Below are 17,963 nucleotides of genomic sequence, written 5' to 3' on the forward strand. Positions count from 1 at the left end.
CTCTTCTTTCTGCCGGCACAGCAAATTCTCCTACACGGCCCAGGCCCAGAGTATTACCAATAAGGGAAAGAATGACCTGGAAGTCCGAGAGCTGATGCGGTAGGCGGGAAGTTTGCTTGGCTCCAAGGAGTAGGTCTTAAGTAGGTCCCTCTCTTATTTTCCCCCTCCCCACCTCCACTTTTTGGTTTGGTCAAATGAGACTTGTTCAAGATTCAAGCAGTGGCCTTGTGCACCCAAACTCCCTCCCCTCTGGCACCCTCTGAACACTTGGACATTCCTCTTTATTGTTCACATTCCAACCCAGCACGGTCACATGCACACACACAGATAAAAAACCTTCCGGCCACAACCCCAGGAGCCCAGCGGGGGCGGGGCCAGCAGGGGCAGGGGCGGGGCCGCGGCAGACCCCTCCTACCGAGCCTCCCAGGCGCTCGGTGTTTGCGCAAACAGGAGAGCTGGAGAGGCGGCTCTCACGATGCGCTGGGAAGAGGGGAGGGCAGAGTACAGGCAGGCATAGGGTTGGGGTGCGAAATAGGGCCTTCCCTTCCGTCACAGCAAGGGGTATCCGACACCATAAAAACCCTCCGTCCCTCTTTCCTGGCCCCAAATCCAAAGTTCTGGGGCTAGGCAGGGGCGGGTACAGCACAGAGACGCAGGGCGCCCCTATTGGCTGCACACAGAACGAAAGGACTTTTTTTCTTTTTTTTTTTAAGGTTAGTGTACTTGGACGACTCTTAGGGCGCCCTCCGCATTGCGCAGAGGGAGGCTGCGGAGGCAGAGCTGCATGCTGGGTGCGGGGAGAGGTGGGCGAGAAGCAAAAGGAAGATTTGGGAGCGCGGAGTTTGGGGACAGGGTGGGGAGGGAGCGCAAATGGGGACCATGTTAGACTGAAGAACTAAGTAAAAGGGCACGGACTTAGCGACTCCTCGACGGAGCCTGCCTGGGAGAGGGAGTCTCTGGGGACGCAGGGAGGGCTCCTGAAGCTGGCAGGTTGGTAGGAAGGAAGGGATCACGAACACGGCAGGGAAGTCTCGTCACTGCGAAGGGGACGCGGCATCCATCTCTCCTCGGGAACTGAGGAGAGAGAAAATCTGAGCACCTGCCTCTCCCGGTACTTCCTCTCCTCCTCCCTTCTCCCTTCCTGAACCAGAACAGTAGGGCGGGGAGGACCGGGGGACCCAGTCACCTAGAACCCACCCCCACCCCGAGTCACTGAGCTGAAATGAGCCTGCGGCCGGTACGTGTGTGCGCTGCAGTGTGTTTATAGCCCCCGGCCGGGCTTGTGCAGCCACACGGAGGTGACAGCGTATCTGTGTTGGTCCAGGTGTGTCCCCATCGCAGCCTCAGGCATCTCGATGTATCAGAAAACCTGCAGGCGCAGGGTGCATTTTCCTCGGCTGGGAGTGAGGGCGGGCAAGAGGAAAGGGTTGGGGAGTTGGTCCTTTTCTCCCACTCAGGGCTTCCACCCTGCTTGGGAGTCGTATTCATTACCTTCGAAAATGCTCAGTTCTTCGGTCCAGGGCGGGGCAGAAGGGAAGGCGGAGAGAGAGAGAGACAGGTGAGCTCTCGGAACCGCAGCACACTCAGCCTGCTCCCACCGCTCACCTCACGTCTCCGGTTTCTAGTCCCCCACCCTTTGCTCCCTCCACACCCCTCTCCACCCCCGACCCCAGCCCGCTGTTTGTCTTCCTCGGTCCTCGGAGGAGGAGCGGGGGCCCTCTCAGCGGTCCCGAGTCAGGGAAAGGAGCGCCTGCGGCCCGTCGCGCCCCGCCCGCCTCACCTGGCCTAGTCTCCGCTGGGGCCTCCGCCCGCGCCTCCCCGGGCGCCCCCTGCGCCGCCCGGCCCCCCGGGGCCCGGGCCCTTCCGGCCGCGCTCTCCGCTCTTTATCTTCTTCCGCGCCATGTGGCCCCGGAAACTCGCCTGGATTTTGGCAGCGGCCGCGTTGGCACCAGGATCGTCCAGTGGGATGTCTAGAATGTCGTCGTCCGGCTTGGAGCAGGCGCTCTCCTGGGGACGGACAGGGGGTACTTTTAGGGTAACTGGACCGAGACCCGGCGGGGATGGGGTTGGAGGAGAGCCATGGGGGATTGAGACGAGGGCGACGCGAGAGTGGGAAGTGCAGAGAAGGGAGCCTCCGGCGTGGAGAAGGGCTAAGGCAAGGGGCCGCGCGCTGGAGGTGGGTGTGAGGGGTGGGGGGTGTCTCCCTCGTGGGCAGCGGCAGGGAAAAAGGAGGGTTCAGGGTCAAGTGGATACAACTCAGGAAAGAGAAATGCACGGTCAGATAGGCTACAAGACAGCTAGATAGCCCTGAACCAGCGAAGGGCCCATCACTGTCAGCCGAGATAGGGGAGCTGCAGAGCTGGCTGGAGGATGGGATTGGAGGAGCAAAGTAAACAGGAGCAGGTACTCCTGAAGAGGCTGCTCCTCCCCCTGTCCTCAGAGGGGCCTCAACCTCTGAAGGGCCCCTTTTGAGTCCCAGCATTCCTTGGGAAAGGGTGTAGAAGAATCAGCAGGAAAAGTCCCTTCCCTGAGTAAAATCACACCAGAGCTCAAAGCTGGAATTAGGGTGAGGACGGGGCTACCCTTCAGGGAGTCAGCCTCCCTCCACCTAGGAATAGAGGCCCAGAGACTGCTTTCCCGCTGACTCTCCATTTTCCACTGCTCCCCAGGATGTAGAGAGGAGCTGAGGTGGAAGATGCTACAGAGAAAAGGCTTCACTCCAAAAAAGGACAAAGAAAAGATAAGCAGGCGCGAGAAGCTCTTTCCATGATGTGCACATGAGGAAGAAAGGAATTAGGACAATAGCTACCATTTAAGCACTTCCCTTGTTCCCAGCACAGTAACACAGTGTTTTACAGACGTTATTTTATTTAGTCCTGGCAACAAAGCTATGACGTACTTTTTATTGTTATTCTAGTTTACCTCTAATAAAGCTGATGATTAGAGTGTTTATAAACCTACCTGAGGTCATAGAGATAGTTATCAATGGCCCTAAGAGTCAAACTCTTATATATCAGAGTCTAGAGTCTATTTTTAACCCCTACTCTGTAGGATAAGTAAAGGTGGTCAAGAAAATGAACCAAGCTCTACCACTTCTAACTGCATGGTCTCTGGCAAGTTATCTAATCTTTTCCTATCTCAGCTCCTTCATCTGAAATCAGGATAATAACATCTATCTCTATGGGTTGTGGCTAAGAGTCAACAACATGATATATGCCTAAAGTTTCTGGCACAATCTAGTTGCTCAATAAACAGTAGCTATTATTATGGTTCTTTTAAATAATAATACATTAATGTGAAACAGTTGTTTGTGTAGGCCAAAGGTGGTCATATAAAAATAATTTCATATGGTTCAACCTAATAATAATCAGACCCACCCCATGCCCCAGGTGTACGTTTCTCCCACCGCCTGCCCTAGCTGAGAGGAGAAAGGGTTAGGACACTGATGGTATGGATTGCAGAGGCAAGGTTCTGGAATGGAGAGGGCCTCAGCCCCGAGTCCCTTTATTGCTTAATATTACAGCGTTAATGTGGGCGGGGATGTGGATGGGCATTTCTCCAGTCCTCTGACTCTCTGGCTTCTAGCAATTTGCCTGCATTTTTTTTTTTTTTTCGCCTGAAGACTTCCACTGCTTTCACAGTGTTTTGCTTTTCCGGCATGAGATGATCGAGGTCTCTAGTAATAGTAATTCAGTTCTATTCCTTTCCCCTCCCCGCCATCACCTATCCAGTTCCAGAAGTAGGATGGCTATGAGTGGGACTTCGGTGATCGTTACCCCACCAGGTTCTGCCCCAGGAGCACAGGTTGAAGTCCCAGATACCTAAACCCAGGCTTGCAAATGGCTTCCCTCACCGTGCTTCCCAAGGGTTTCATTCCCTGGGCTTCACAGTAATTCAGTTTGTGCTCAAGATGCCCACAATTGATTTAAATGCAGTTAAAAGGAGGCCAGTGTGATTGTGGAGGGGCCCGCCACACTCCTTTTGTCTTTCCCAGGCTTCGTGCTCTCTCCTTGACATTTTATTCCCCACCTGTAATCAGAAATAACTCTTTTGGGTTCCTTGATTCTCAGAACTCAAGCGTTTCTTGGGACAGTCTCAGGGAACAGTGAATCTTCTCCTCAAAAGAGGACAACTATCAAAAACATTCCGGACCCACCTCTCCGGATGCAGCTGTGGAGGCTGAGCGCAGGAAGGGACGTCTTCCCTCAACCATGCTAAGACCGACCTGCTGTCACCACCCACCCCAGCTGGATCCAGAATGGAAACCTGGAACCAGAGGGGATGACACCCCCAACACGCTGTCCCCCCCTCCAGAATCAGCTCCCTCTCCCTCCAGCTGAATTCTTAGGGCAGAGCTGCTTGGTGGCCTGTTCACAGGCAGAACTGAAGGGAGAGTAAAAGGAATCGGGACGGGTCATGGTGCCTGGGCTGGTGCCTCCAAAGCCCAGATCTGATGGCGTGTGCCTGGGAGCTCTGTATGAACTGGGGGGCCTTGGAGCAGGGGGCAGGGGAAGTGCACTGGTGGGCAGAATAAGAGCCATGGTTTCTGGTTCCAAATGGGCACATCACTTCACTTCTGAGCATCTCAACTTCTACAGCAACAACTAGAACTTGGCCTAGGTGAATAGTCATCTTCAGCTCTCAACTCCTAATAGCTTTAGGAATTATCCCTGCCTACTGCTTGTTATGTGCCAGGCCCTGTGCCAAGCACTTTGCACACATTACCTTATTTAATCCCCATCTTAGAGGTCAAGAAATAGCCTCAGAGACATTTTCTAACTTCCCCAGAGTCACACGGCTGACAAATAGTGATGGAATTCAGAAGCCTGTGCTGTTAACCACTGCCTCAGGGCAGGTAATTATTTTATGAATTCAGCTGGACCAAGTCAACTAGACCAAGCAAAAGTAAGGAGTAGGATCCAAAAGAAAAAAATGTTTCTTTGCCTTTTCATATTAAGTGAATGCAGAAAACTCATATATATGTGGCTATGTAAATTAGCAACTGGTAATTTGAATAAGAGCTCTGACTCTTAAAATAAGCAAATCTATTTTCTTCTTCTCATTTCTGTTTGAGCCTCCTTACCAACGAGAAAGAAGGAAATACTGCAGGACTAGGTGTTTCCCAAATACCCAGTCAGACAGTCAGCAAGGAGAGCCGCAGAATGAAAGATGAAGAGGGACCTGCCACTAGTCCACCAGATGCACTTTGTTCTCTCTACATGTCTGGCTCCCTTCCAGCACCGAGCCCAGCCCTCCATGGAATCGGGATGCCCAAACCCAGCCCTGCCCTAACCATCTGCCCGTCACCCCTTGTCCTTCTTCTTGTCCGTGTCCACATCCCCCTCCCTCCCACAGCCTGGCAATGGTGCTGTCTTTTGCTCAGCCCTTTAGCCCTGCAGACCCAGGGCAGGGCCTGAAAGCCAAAGGCTCCTGTGTACAGAATGCCTGGAGGAGGTGCCCCAGGGCCATGGGCCACTGGGGAAATTGTGTATTTGTCTCCTCTGTACTGTTTGGGTGGTAGCTTCTCCTTTTTTTTAGGGACACTCATTCCAACCATGCCTACCAACCCCTCAGTACGGCTTCCTGGGCACTCAAGAGCATGGTCCAGGGCAGACCAGGGCCTACAGGCAGTGGCCCAACATCCTACTCTAATAGCTCCTGTAGGCACCTGCGGAGACAAGTTACATTCCTTCCCCAACTTCTTGGATCCTTTGCTCTCTCATCTCTTTCCACTGACCATGGGTCTTGCCTTCCATTCCCCATCATTCTTACCATCTCAGCAATATTCCCTTCCCTGCCCCCCTCAACCGATTCATATCCAGAACCCACCACCCATGTATTTTCTCTACTTCATAAAACACTGCTGGAGGTGAAGCGCTCTTCCTCAGTGGAGCCCAGGAACCTCCATTAAGAGCCCATTCCTCCGTTCACAACTAAAAATTGATTCCTAGAGAACAACAGATGGAGAAAATACTGGCAGCAGATATGTTATCAGGCCTTTCTCCAGGGCTGGGATTGTAGATGACTGACGCTTCTTTTTTATACTTTAGTTTTTACATTTTCTATTATGACCATATTACCTTTTTAATGAGAAAAAATCATAATTATTTAGAGCAGAAGACGAAGTACAGCTATTTGAGTCACACAGGGCTATGTTCAAACTCTGCCTCCACACTTAGAAGCTACATTGCCTTGGGCAAATTATTTAATCTTTCTAAACCTCAGTTTGCACGTCTGTAAAATGGGGAAAATAATATCTACCTCACAGAGTTGTGATGGCTAAATATAAAGTGCTGGGTACATGGTAAGCATTCACAAATTGACAACCGTTATTGATATTAATAACAGATAAAATCATAATAACAACTACAACGACTTTCCCCTAAATTTTTTCTGCCTCTTGGTACCCAGATATAGGGGAAGTCTCAGCTCTTATAAACTGGGGCCTCCTTCCCTTCCAAGCCTCCAACTTTTTTTTTCTTTTGTAAGCCATGGGGTGGAGGGTGGCGGAGCAGATAAAGTCGTAACCTCTTGTGTCATTAGCTGGGGTGACGGAATGAGAATACAAGGATTTTGGAGTAGTCTTTCTCCATGTGTAGGGGCAATAAATAAACAAATTTTATATATGTTTGATCACTCTACTCCTCTAGTGACCCAGGAGCCAGGTCCTGTGTCAGGCGCTTTCATACAGAGTCTCTTAACAGCAACCTACTTTGGCATTAGGCAGTTGCCAGCATCCAGGTCTCCGTGTGGGCGCTGGCAAAATGCAGACACTTCCTTCCCTCACCAGCAGGGTTCTCTCGCGGTCACTTCACCCAGCCCCCTCCAAGGCGAGAAGGCGTTGGCGGGCCAACCCCTCCCTAGAACCACATTGACTAGGCTCTTTGCTACCCATCATCACTACTAGGCTAACCAATATGAAGTGACTATCTCACCCTTCGCTGTACAGGGCACGACGATCAAGAGAATCATCCTGTTCGCCCACCGACGGCGGCAGCAGAGATATGGCGAATTAGTGGGGGCCAAAAGCCAGGGGAAAGGAGTCGCCGCAGCTTTGCTAGGCAACGGTTTCTGGCGTCTCTCTGGGGGAAGTTCCTCATCTCGTCTAACCTGCAGCTTCCCTGCTGCAGAGCCCTAGCCGAGCTCCCAGTCCAACCTAGACTGCCTGGTGGATGGGCGCCCAGACGCCCCCGTCAGTCAGGGAGCATTTTTCCAAGGGCTTGCAAGTCAGACGGGCGCCTTCCATCACTCACCACCCACGTCTCAGCAGGCACCCTTATCGCTCCTAGCTCTTCTGCACCCACTTTCATCCCTCACTCGCCCTCCAGGGGGTTCTCAGGAGCCCCTTACCCCAGACCAAGCTGAGCGCCCGTCCCCCAGTCCCTCTAACTTACGGTGCAGCAGTCCATGCTGGTGTTGGGGGTCCTTGGCTGGGGCGGAGGCTGGCGCAGGGCGGGGGTGGGGTCTGTGTCGTGCTGGGTGGGGACTCTCGGGCCGTGGTGCGCCCGCTGACCCGCGCCGAACCAGCAGCTCTGCTCTCAGGTCCTCTCTCCCGCGCTCCGCTCTGCTCGCGAATGTAACCTGAGCCCTGCGGTTGCGAAGCCAATCAGGAGAAGGCTTCAGCAGGGTGGGCGGGGAGATTGGAGGGAGGACCACTCCCCCTCTCGGCTCCCTCCGCCTCGCTCCCGCTCCTGCCCCAACCCCTCTGCCCACACACTTCCATCCATTCCTCCTACACAACCCATCCTCCTAAACTCAATCCCCTTGCTTTCTGAGGCGGCAGACTGCCAGGCAGATATATGTCGGCGCAGGCAGAAGGAGGCCCCCGATATGCTGGGCACAAATACACTCACATCTGGGCACAGCACCCCTCCCACCCGTATAAATAAAACCACACACCCCTCACCCACTCCTCACACTTCCACAACGTAGCTAGAGTCCCAAATATGGCTCCCTCTAACATCCCTCCCCCTCAGTCCTCAAAGAAAAGCCCCCTAAGACGTGCAGTAAACAAGTCCCATCATCGCTCTGCCGTAGAACGGAGAAAGCTGTCGGCGCACAGCCCGGTGGTGGGCACACGTCAACGCAAAAGCTCACCAGCCCCACATATCCATATATGATACTCCCCAGGCTCACTAAAACGTGCCTTTCTTCAACTTGCACACACTACAGACACAACCTGCAAAAATAACTGCACAGACCTTGTGCACACACACTGTGCAGATAAAAACAGATACCCTAAGTGCCCGCGTGCGCGGGCGCGTGTAATCACCCTACCTGAGAGGCCTGCATTACACATCACCAATCCATCCATCCGTCATCTGTCTGTCTAGCTAGCTAGCTAGCTATCCATCCGTCCATCTATCTGTATGCCCTGCACCAAACAATCATAGATGCACAACACCCATTTTGTGTGTATTTGTGTATGGATACTGACTTGGGAGAAACTCCCTTCCCTCCCTCTCCCCATATCAGACTCTCCCTTGCCTCTTGATACACTGCTTCAGAATAAGACAAAAACTGGCCACCCCCACCCTTGTCCCTGGGAAGAAGGAAAATACCCTAAACCCCAGTGTAGGGAACTATCAGAAGTGGTGGGCTCTTTGGGTCCATGGTGGAGGAAGGATGTGGGCTTTGTGAGAGGCTGGGAAGGGGAGATATGGGAGGAGCATCTTGGAGGGGCAGCCTGCCACTTTTGTGGTCACCAGCCTGTCAGGGTACTAGGGCTGGCACAGTGGCATGTTATGTGGATAGGGTGGCCATCTCTGAGAAAACTAAAAAATCTTTCTCAGCTAAGGTCCCAGAGAGGGGAAGGGAGAAAGGATGGCTGCTGCTCAGGCTTGTTCACTGAAGCAGAACACAAAGGGGAAACTGCCCTGACTCTGGATGGGACAGGGGATCCTGAAATAGCACTGCAGTGAGTCCACAGTCACTGGCCAGTCACAGCATGGCTGTTACATGCTTTCTTCCTACCTGACTGTTTGGGTCACCGGCTTTGCTTGCCAAAGGGAAAATGAGTGGGAAGGAAATTCTGGTGGCCATTCATGATGTGAGGACAGGGTTAGCCAGCTTGGGCCCTCAAGTTGAGCTGGATGCTGGCTGGGATTCCAGGGCTTGGGGTGTAGGGGTGTCTCTCTCAGCGTGTTTAGGACCCACCCACCCTTGTAACTGAAAATCTGTTCCCCAATCTGTCTCTGGCACATCCTCCATCCCCCCACCTCCACCAAATGGCAGGATGTCCTGGGAACTCACGCCCTTCCCTAAATGATGGGCACATCTGGGGCCCTAGGTTGTGCCAGTTCCATTGGACTTCAACTCCAGAATCCAGAGGAGAGAGGGAAGGAGGACATTGGGGGAAGAGTGGATTTCAGGCCTGGACTCTGAGCTTTTCTTTTCCCAAATTAGAGCTGAGGAATTCGAGATTTAGTGAGTTTGCAGTAAAGTCTCCCAAGTTGCTAGGCAACATCCTTCTGCAGGCTGCGCTGCCTCTGGGCCCTTCTTCCTGCTGGTCAGAGCTGAAGGAGGGGTATCTTTACAATGCCCCTCCCCCCCAAACTCCCACACAGGCAGCACAGCCCTTCCCTCTTCCTAAAAGACACCTTCATGTAGGGTGAGGGCATCTCTGAACACTCACTGGCCCATGGGCGACCAGGTATGGCAACTGTCAGTTCCATCCACAAAATAACCATTTCAGCAAGAGCCCACTTGAGGTACCTAAGTAGAACTAGCCACAGTGCTTGCCCTGGGGGATGGGCAGACTCCAAGTGAGGAAAAGACAGAGAAGAAGGCAGAGGCCAGAATGAGAAGATAGACACACACACTCAAATATCCAGAGGCAGGAGCCTCATTTAAATGACGCATCCATGTAGACCCAGAGGCACAGACACACACTGTCCACAAATCCACAAAGACACATGCTCTGGGCACTTTGCCACACACTGATGCCCAAAAACATGCACAGAAGTGGAGCCCTTCACCGCCGTCTATCCAGGGCACGTACATCCCCTGGTAAGGGAGTCTTCTTCTGGATTAGGTGACCAGGGTTTGTCAGCAAGACTGGCTGGGTGGAACTCTAAACTTCTGATTCTTGAATAGATGAGTTAGAAAAAGGGACAGGTGCAGTGTGGAATGCCTGGGTCTGGGCTGCTTTGAGGAGCAGGCTGCCTCCCTCTGTGAGACTCTGGACCTTGGCAGAGCAGTGCCAGATGACACTCCCCAGGGAAGACTGCCTGGCCTAGGTCTGGGTGCTAGTGTCGGCTTTTGGAGTATTACCTACTAGCCAGCCGGGCTTGGCCCCTGTAGTTGTTTTGCTTGACTCTGAATTTCATATCTCTCCTCTGTCTTTGCTGGTCCCCATAGCTGTTGAAGGAGAAGAGCTGCAGGCCTGGAAAGGAGATGAGCTGTGGAGGGGCTGGGTTAGAGAGGGAGCCGGGGCATGTGGGTGCAGTGGGCTGGATCCAGCAGGGAGCATGGGGGTGGAGGGGCACAGAATAGAAGCCAAGGCGGGCAGAGGAGGAGATGGTTAGACAAAAGAGAGGTTAAAATATGGAGTGGTGGAAGCTTCCAGGGTCTAATACAGACACTTCTTGGGACAGATGGAGGGGGATTTGGAGAGAGTTGGTCCTCATAAGCAGGGAGAAAAGCCAAGCACGTGACAAGCTGTTTGTTAGTACTTGTGGCTTCCCCTCCTTGCAGTGGGCACTTTCTGAACATAACATCCCAGCTCAAGCCCACTGAGGGACTCCATGATAAGGCGGGGGTGGAAAGTAGGAGGCCTGTGCCGCTGGTGGAGCTCATCTGAGGGCTTCTTAGGTCAGGATTTTACCCATTTGAGTGGAGGGAGTGGGGATAGCAGGAAATTCAGTTTTCTCTGCAAATATTTCAGCTTTTGCTGTAGTAGTATTTTTAGCAACTTGGTTGTCAGAGGAGGAGCATGGGTACATTTTTAAAGGGGCCTCTGCGAGACTGGAGGCCTCCTCCCACCCTCACCCCACATGTCATAAAGGAGACGGGGAGAAAGCGCATGCCTCAAGGAGTGCATTCAAATTGAAAAATCGGGTTTGCTGGGCATTAAGCAACCATTAAGTCATCTTCACCAATAGGCGTTATCCATCAGCAGCATCATCATTATCATTGGCAGCATTATCAAGAACAGTAAATATTTCTTGAACTCCTGCTGTGTGCAGGGGGCTGCTAGGGACGCAATCTAGAAGGCTTAACATAATATACTCGGTAGGACGGGGGAGGAACTAGCACTTCTGAGTGAGTACTAGGTGCCGTGTGTTGTGCTAACCACGTTATATATGTGATTTCTTTTAATTCTTACAACAATCCGGTGAGTTAGGCACTATGTTACCTATTTTACAGACGAGGAAGCAAAGGCTTCTAGGGGCTGAAGAACTTACCCAAGGTTGCATCGTCATTAGACGGAAGAGTTCAGATTAAAACTCAGAGCAGAGTACTGACATTACCCTAAATCTGCATAGCGCTTTATAAAGTGTTTCCACAGCCATGATTTAATATGGCGCCCTTGAGAACTGAGTGAGGAGGCATTAGTATTTTTAACCCCTTTTTTCCTGAGGGGGAAATGAGGCCTAGAAAAGTTAAATGACTTGTGACTTGTCTGGTATTAGACCTCTAGTGAACTGCAGAACTAAGGCTGAAGCGCAAGAGTTCTAACTTTGAATTCAATATATTTTCACCTCTTAACTGCTCTGTACGACTCCCAGCACTTGCACTGAATTAGATAGAGTGGGTTACAGTGAGTGGTTAACAAATCAGACATAGTCTCTTCTCTCTTGGATCTTCTAGTCTGGTAATAAAAGTGCATGTGTGTGTGTGCAAGTACGTACATATATATAGCTATGTATACATATGTATGTATAGATATAGATGTATATATATGCCTATATATATGTATGAGATGTATTTATATCTCCTAAAGTAATAAATGATAGATGCCACATGAATAATGCAGAAAGTAAGTGTTATAGGAGTTGAGATGTGAGAGAAAAGATTGAGATTTTGGATGATCAAGGAAGGCTTCCTGGATGAGGATGGGTTGGAGGAAGAATGGGATTCAGAAGAGTAAAGGGAGCTGGGAATGGGCAGAAGGACATTTCAGACAGGAGCAAATGTGAGCCATGCACTGCATTTGGTGTCACTGTTAGCTCATGCTACCCCCGTCCAGAAAGGTCCTGAGGACAGCACTCTCAACCTCCTTCCCCTCACACAGGGTTTCATGTCTAAAGCTCAGCGCCCTGACTTCATCTGCGGTGACATATTGGAGCCGGCCAGGACCTCTGGATGCACACCAAATGCGTGATCCCACCTGCTCTGCAGCCCTGCTGTTCTTGGAGCTCTAACACACATCTACCCCTTGTTCCTACTGATGTGCCAGGTGTCGCTTCCTCTACCTCCACCCCCTTTTTTCTGTGGGTCTCAGCATAGTTCACAGTCCTGGATGTGGTTTGCTCCTTGTTCCTATATTGCTCCAAACATCTTGTTTTCGGTGACTCCACTTCCCTTTCCTCAATTTGCTTCTCTACCTTTCCTTATGAATAAAAGCTAGTGATGGCTAAGCAATGTGTGTACCTACTGGGCTTACACATCCCACCTATAAACGTTGGACCAACACAATCATTTTTATGACAAGGTAACAACCATTTTGATAATATTTTAACAACAAACTTTAGCACAAACCTAATAACCACCTCCATTTTGGTCCAGACAAATGTCTGTTTTAAATGGTTTTTATAAAAAGACTTACATGAGGTATAATTCTTGCCTTATTCCTTAGTCCATTTAAAGACTCTTTCTCCTTTTGTGGTTCAACTTGACAGTCAGATAAAAGAAATTCCTGGCTCTACCAGTAATGTGTGTTCAGTGAGGTTCAGGCCATTCTCCATGTCATCGTCTACCTTAGGGCAGAAAGGGGAAACTCTTATCCAGGAGATAGAGACCCTCTTAAAATTATCCAGAATGAGTGTCTCTGGAGTGTGTGTGTGTGGTTAATATGCCAGCCTCACACTTCTCCACGCCGACACTCTCTAATCTGAGAGCGTGGACTCGTGGTTTTGATCTTGATCCACTGGCTATGGCTGCCATTCATTTGACATCTACCAGTTATTGCCTTATATTAATACTTTTTTTACTTTTTGTTTTATTTTAGAAAAATTTAAACACATGCAAAAGTAAATAAAGTAGTATATAATGAACTCCACTGTACCCCTCACCCACATTCAATGATTCTCAGCTCATCCCCAAAGTTATTTGAACTATATTCCTTATGATTCCCCCATTATCATTTCATTCACAAATATTTAAGTATGTGTCCCTGAAATATAAGGGCTCTTTAATACTTATTTTTAAAGCATATGTTCATTAGACTGGAAGCACCATAAGGAAAGAGATTTGGGCTGTTTTCTTCAGCATTGTAACCTTAGCACAATGTCGGGACGTGGTGGATACTCAGTAAATATATTTTGAATGATTGAATGAATAAGGGGGTGAATGAATAATATTGTCAAGAAGAAGCAAGGGGTAAAGAAAAGTGCATATTTCTGTGGTCAGGCATGATCTCATTTGCAGTGGGCCATGATTCTGTTAGAGGCCCAGGTATGTCTTCAGTAAGAAGTTAGTAGCTGGGCCTTAAACAGGGGGGCAATGCATCATCTATCTGAGATTCAGGTTTCCATTCTGAGGGACTGAGGCCTATAGACACGGGTTCCTCAGAAGTCCATACTGAAGCGGCACATTCATGGGAGCGGCACAGGAGATAGGACGTGACGGGGCCTGAGAGCCTGGGGAGGAGCCAGGCCTGTAAACCAGTTTATCTAGTTTAATGGTTCTGTCTATTTCTGTTTTATTATTTCCTTCCTTTAGCTTGGTTAAGCATTTCAGCTGTGTCTTAGCTATGCAAGGGAGCATTTATGGAAGAGTTATATACTCAGTCTTAGACCAGAGAGCCCAAGATGGAACAGCAACTTGGTGGCAGCAGCCCTTAGTGAGGTATCTTAAGAGGAAGCTGGCTTTCAGGGCATCAGGGTTGGGCTTCGTGGTCTTGCTGCCATGTTCCATTTGGAGATTTTCTTTCCACTGATAACCTTGGAGGTTTTTATTTTTATTTTAAAAAGTGGGAAGTTTCTTTCATTGGGTGGTCTGACATGGTTGATCCCGATTCCCTTAAATAAGTTTATATGTTAATGCCTTTTGCCTACCTGGCCAACCCAATGGCCTGTTAGGTGGATGAAGACCAACCTGCCACTGCCATCTATAAGGAATTAAGGGCCTACCAACTATCGCTTTCTTTAAGCCAATACAAATCAACCATCTGGCTGGAGACGGTGTTACCAACAGTCACCTTCTACTGAATTTTCATATGAGTTTCTGTGACGACAGTAACTGTTGGTACGGAAATGTCTCTTACCCTTAGACTTCAAAAGGAAGGAGACATTGAGAGAATTATCCTAGCGGATTGTCATCCAATATGACCAACATATAGTTGAAGAGATATTAGAACTCAGCCATTGTAAGGGCCTAGGTGGCAGGCCATCTGCAAGAGAAAGCTTGCTTAAGGGTACCACTCAACATGAAAGACATGTCACACACCCCTGGGACTGGATCATGATGCAGGAATTTGGGCATTTGGTCAGATGTCTTTCCTTATGTGAAAATGAGAGCAGTTCTGTCCAGATTAACCCTGGTGCTAACGTTGGGAAGTGGTCTTGTTCTGACTTTTTTTGTCTTTTTGGTCAGCCTGAAGCACTGGAAAGGAAAGGATTATTAAATACAAGCTTTTGTTATTCTGCACTTTGGGTGGAACATTTTAAGTTGAATGAAGTAAGTACTGATAGTTATTCGGGTTGATGTACTTCTGTTATTTTTGCCTTGCCTGCTGTGGAATTACACGTTGGAGTGGGGTGAGAGTGGGGAGTTCTGGAACATGAGATGTTTTTGGATTGGGTTGTTGGTGGAAACGTTCCTGCTGCTTGGAGGGAAGGCATGCTAGGTAAAATTGCTCTGTCCTTTTGACCCTGAAGCCTCAAAGTATTTAAATAGTCTTTTTACAGGTGTTTAATATTCTCGTATACCTAGGAGACAGAGCCAAAGACCCGCAGTAGACACAATCCTATGTAGTAGATGTTTCTCAGAAGTGGAAGAGTATAAAGTTTGGTCCTTAAAGAAGAGAAAATGTTTCCTGTTCTGGTAATGGTGGAGCTATGCTACGTTATGATTTGCTAAAGATATGTCAGATCATAACAACGGGAAAGTTCCACATTAGGGATACTGTGTGAGGACGTGTTAGTAAAACTATCACAGCAGCCATTATTGGTCACCCAGCCAATATCCATGCATTTCGTCTTCTTGCTTGCTAACAGAACTGCAATTTTGTTGGGACGGTCATGGGTCTGGACCTGAGAATGTGTCATAGCTGGTCTAAGCCTGTTTCCACTTTCCCAGCTTTTATGACAGCTAGGGCTGCTCACAAGACCCAGATGTGGCCAATAAGATACAAGCAAATTTCTGCTGAGAAATCTTCTGGGAAAGTTTTTGTTTTCCAGATAGGAGGAGGAAGATGTGGTTGGCACCACCTGTCCCCCTTCTTTCTGCCTTGAATACAGACCTGAAAGCTAGAGCTGCATCAGCTATCTTTTGACCATGAAGCAACAAGTCAAATGCCAAAATCATGAGGAAAAAACCTCCTATGTATTTAAGCTATTATCATTCAGGCTTTCTATAAGACTTACACGAATGAATCCCTAAGATGCCATAAAGTACAAGAGATGTTCAAGTGCATCAAATTAACGTACGTATCATTTTGACAAGATGGTGAATGCATGTGCAAGTTATTTCCAGGGATTCTCTGATGACAGACCCTGAAAATTCTAAGTTGGAATAGCTGGTAATTCAGACATGAGTTTGTGTGATCTTGTGCAGCTTGACTCCCTAATTGGTTGTCCTAGATTGGCTCTGCTTAATTGAGGGAACCATTGTAGGATTCTAAATGACCATTTATAGTTCCTGTAGTCACGCTCAAAGCCTTTGTCCCCTAGTCTCTCTCAGCATTTCTATCACATCAACCTCTCCCAGTTGTCCCATGTCTGGTGTGTGGGCTTGCTATAACTAGAATTACTGGAGATTAAGGAACATTCCTTTAAGGCAGAGACAAGACCCTAGGGATAGTTGAGGACTGAATGGGTTTGGGCATTTTATTTCTAGCCAGATGGCTGATCTATATTGATTTTTAAAAAGCAGTAGGTGTTAGACTCTCAATTCCTTATAAATGGCAATGGCAGGCTGGACTTTATCCACCCAACAGGCCACTGGGTTGGCCAGGTAGACAGAAGGCATTAACATATAAACTCATTCAAGGGAATTAGGATCATCCGTATCAGACCACCCAATTAAGAAACTTCTCACCTCTTTTAATAAAAATAAAACCCTCCCAGGTTAGGACTGGAAGGAAACAGATTCAAGGCAGCGCAGCTGCTCACTCAGAACTTCTTGTTGTGGAGGCTTTAGAGTTCTTGCAGGGTATGGCTCCCCTCCCTCACCATTCCTGCAGACGGTATGTGTGGTCCTCACGCAGCTGCCAGTCCAGTTGTGCTGATAGTCTGAAGGGTTAATTAGACATCCTTAGGACAAAGATTCTCTACCAGTTCTTTGGCTAAAGTAGGCTTGTCTCCTTTAAAATGGCCATTATTTTTAACCGCTACATGGGAATGCCTTGTATCTACAAGCAGAAACCTCTGGGACACTGGAGGGCACTGATTATTATACGTTATTATTATTGTAAACCAGTACATATATACAAGGACTTCTGAATTAACCTCAAATTAAAGTAAAGATTTCCTAAGTCTTGAAGATCTCCAACCATTTTCCTGGGAGCACTTTCTGTGCCAAATATTTATTACGGACATTTGCTGTGTGCCATCTGCTTTATACCAAGGGCATCGCATGCTTGTTGATCAAGATTCTCCTAGTTGTGAGGGATAGAAACCCAACTTACAGTAGCAGAAACATCAATTCACTGCAGGGGCAGAGGTGGAGCTTCAGAAACAGCCAGATCCAGGAATACAAAATCATATCAAGACTCTCTTCTTCCCTTTTTGTCTCTTGTCTCTGCTTCTATTTGCATAATGCTGCCATCTCCATAATACTGGAACTACGGCAGCAGACAGCTCTGAACTTAAACCATTATAGCCTTGGGACCAAAGAGGAAATATCATTCTTCAATCCCAACTCCATTAACAATAATTGAAAAATTCTCAGGACAGGTCTCTGATAAACCAGACTCAGGCCACAGGCCCCTCTCTGCACCAATCCCTGTGGCTAGGAGAATGAAGGATTATGATTGACCCAGCTTGTGGCACAACCATGTGACCAGCTGGATTATATGATTGGCAGTGCCCTCCAGAGCCATTTGGTTAGAGTGGGGGAAGAACAGTTCCACCAAAGAAAGGGTTGTTACAGACCAGGCTAACTGAGTAATGTGTGTCCATCTCAGTACGTTATGTCATGTAATGCTCACAACAGTCCAGTGAAGCAAATACTATTATCCATGTTTTACAGGCAAGGAACATGTGAGAAAACAGAGATCTTAAGTAACTTGAACAAGGTGACACAGCTGGTAGGCAGCAGAGCTGGGATTCTACTCAAATCTGTTTAACTTCAAAGCTACTCCATTATCTGGCCACCTCTCCTACTTAGATGAATTTCTTCTCAATCTGTGTATCTCAGAGGCATGAAGCCATTAAGACAAATTACTCTATGTTTGCACATTAGGCAACATCTTCTACCCTCTGCTCCCTTCCAGGAAAGGCCATCTTGGCGTTTAGGTTCTTTTCATGTTTCTGCTTCCTTTTGCAGTTAGTAGCTTAAACAAAATCAGGGACTTATTGGGCCACTTAACTCGGTTGACGTGGCTGGACCCAGGGGCTTTGAGTGGTGGTGTCAGGTGT

General features: G+C 48.8%; 1 protein-coding gene across 1 annotated transcript; it reads right to left on the minus strand.

Annotated features, from left to right (window-relative positions):
• Window positions 1–262: 262 nt before the first annotated feature.
• Window positions 263–7,576, minus strand: NRGN (neurogranin). The gene is made up of 4 exons (XM_070490022.1): window positions 7,395–7,576; window positions 1,781–2,007; window positions 1,492–1,509; window positions 263–1,074 (listed from the first exon to the last, which is right to left on the minus strand). Exons 1-2 carry the CDS (start codon window positions 7,407–7,409, stop codon window positions 1,786–1,788), a joined length of 237 nt encoding a protein of 78 aa, XP_070346123.1. The 5' UTR covers window positions 7,410–7,576; the 3' UTR covers window positions 263–1,074; window positions 1,492–1,509; window positions 1,781–1,785.
• Between the last annotated feature and the right edge of the window lie 10,387 nt (window positions 7,577–17,963).

Source organism: Equus asinus, chromosome 20 (genome assembly GCF_041296235.1).
Source record: "Equus asinus isolate D_3611 breed Donkey chromosome 20, EquAss-T2T_v2, whole genome shotgun sequence".
NCBI classification, from domain to species: Eukaryota; Metazoa; Chordata; class Mammalia; order Perissodactyla; family Equidae; genus Equus; species Equus asinus.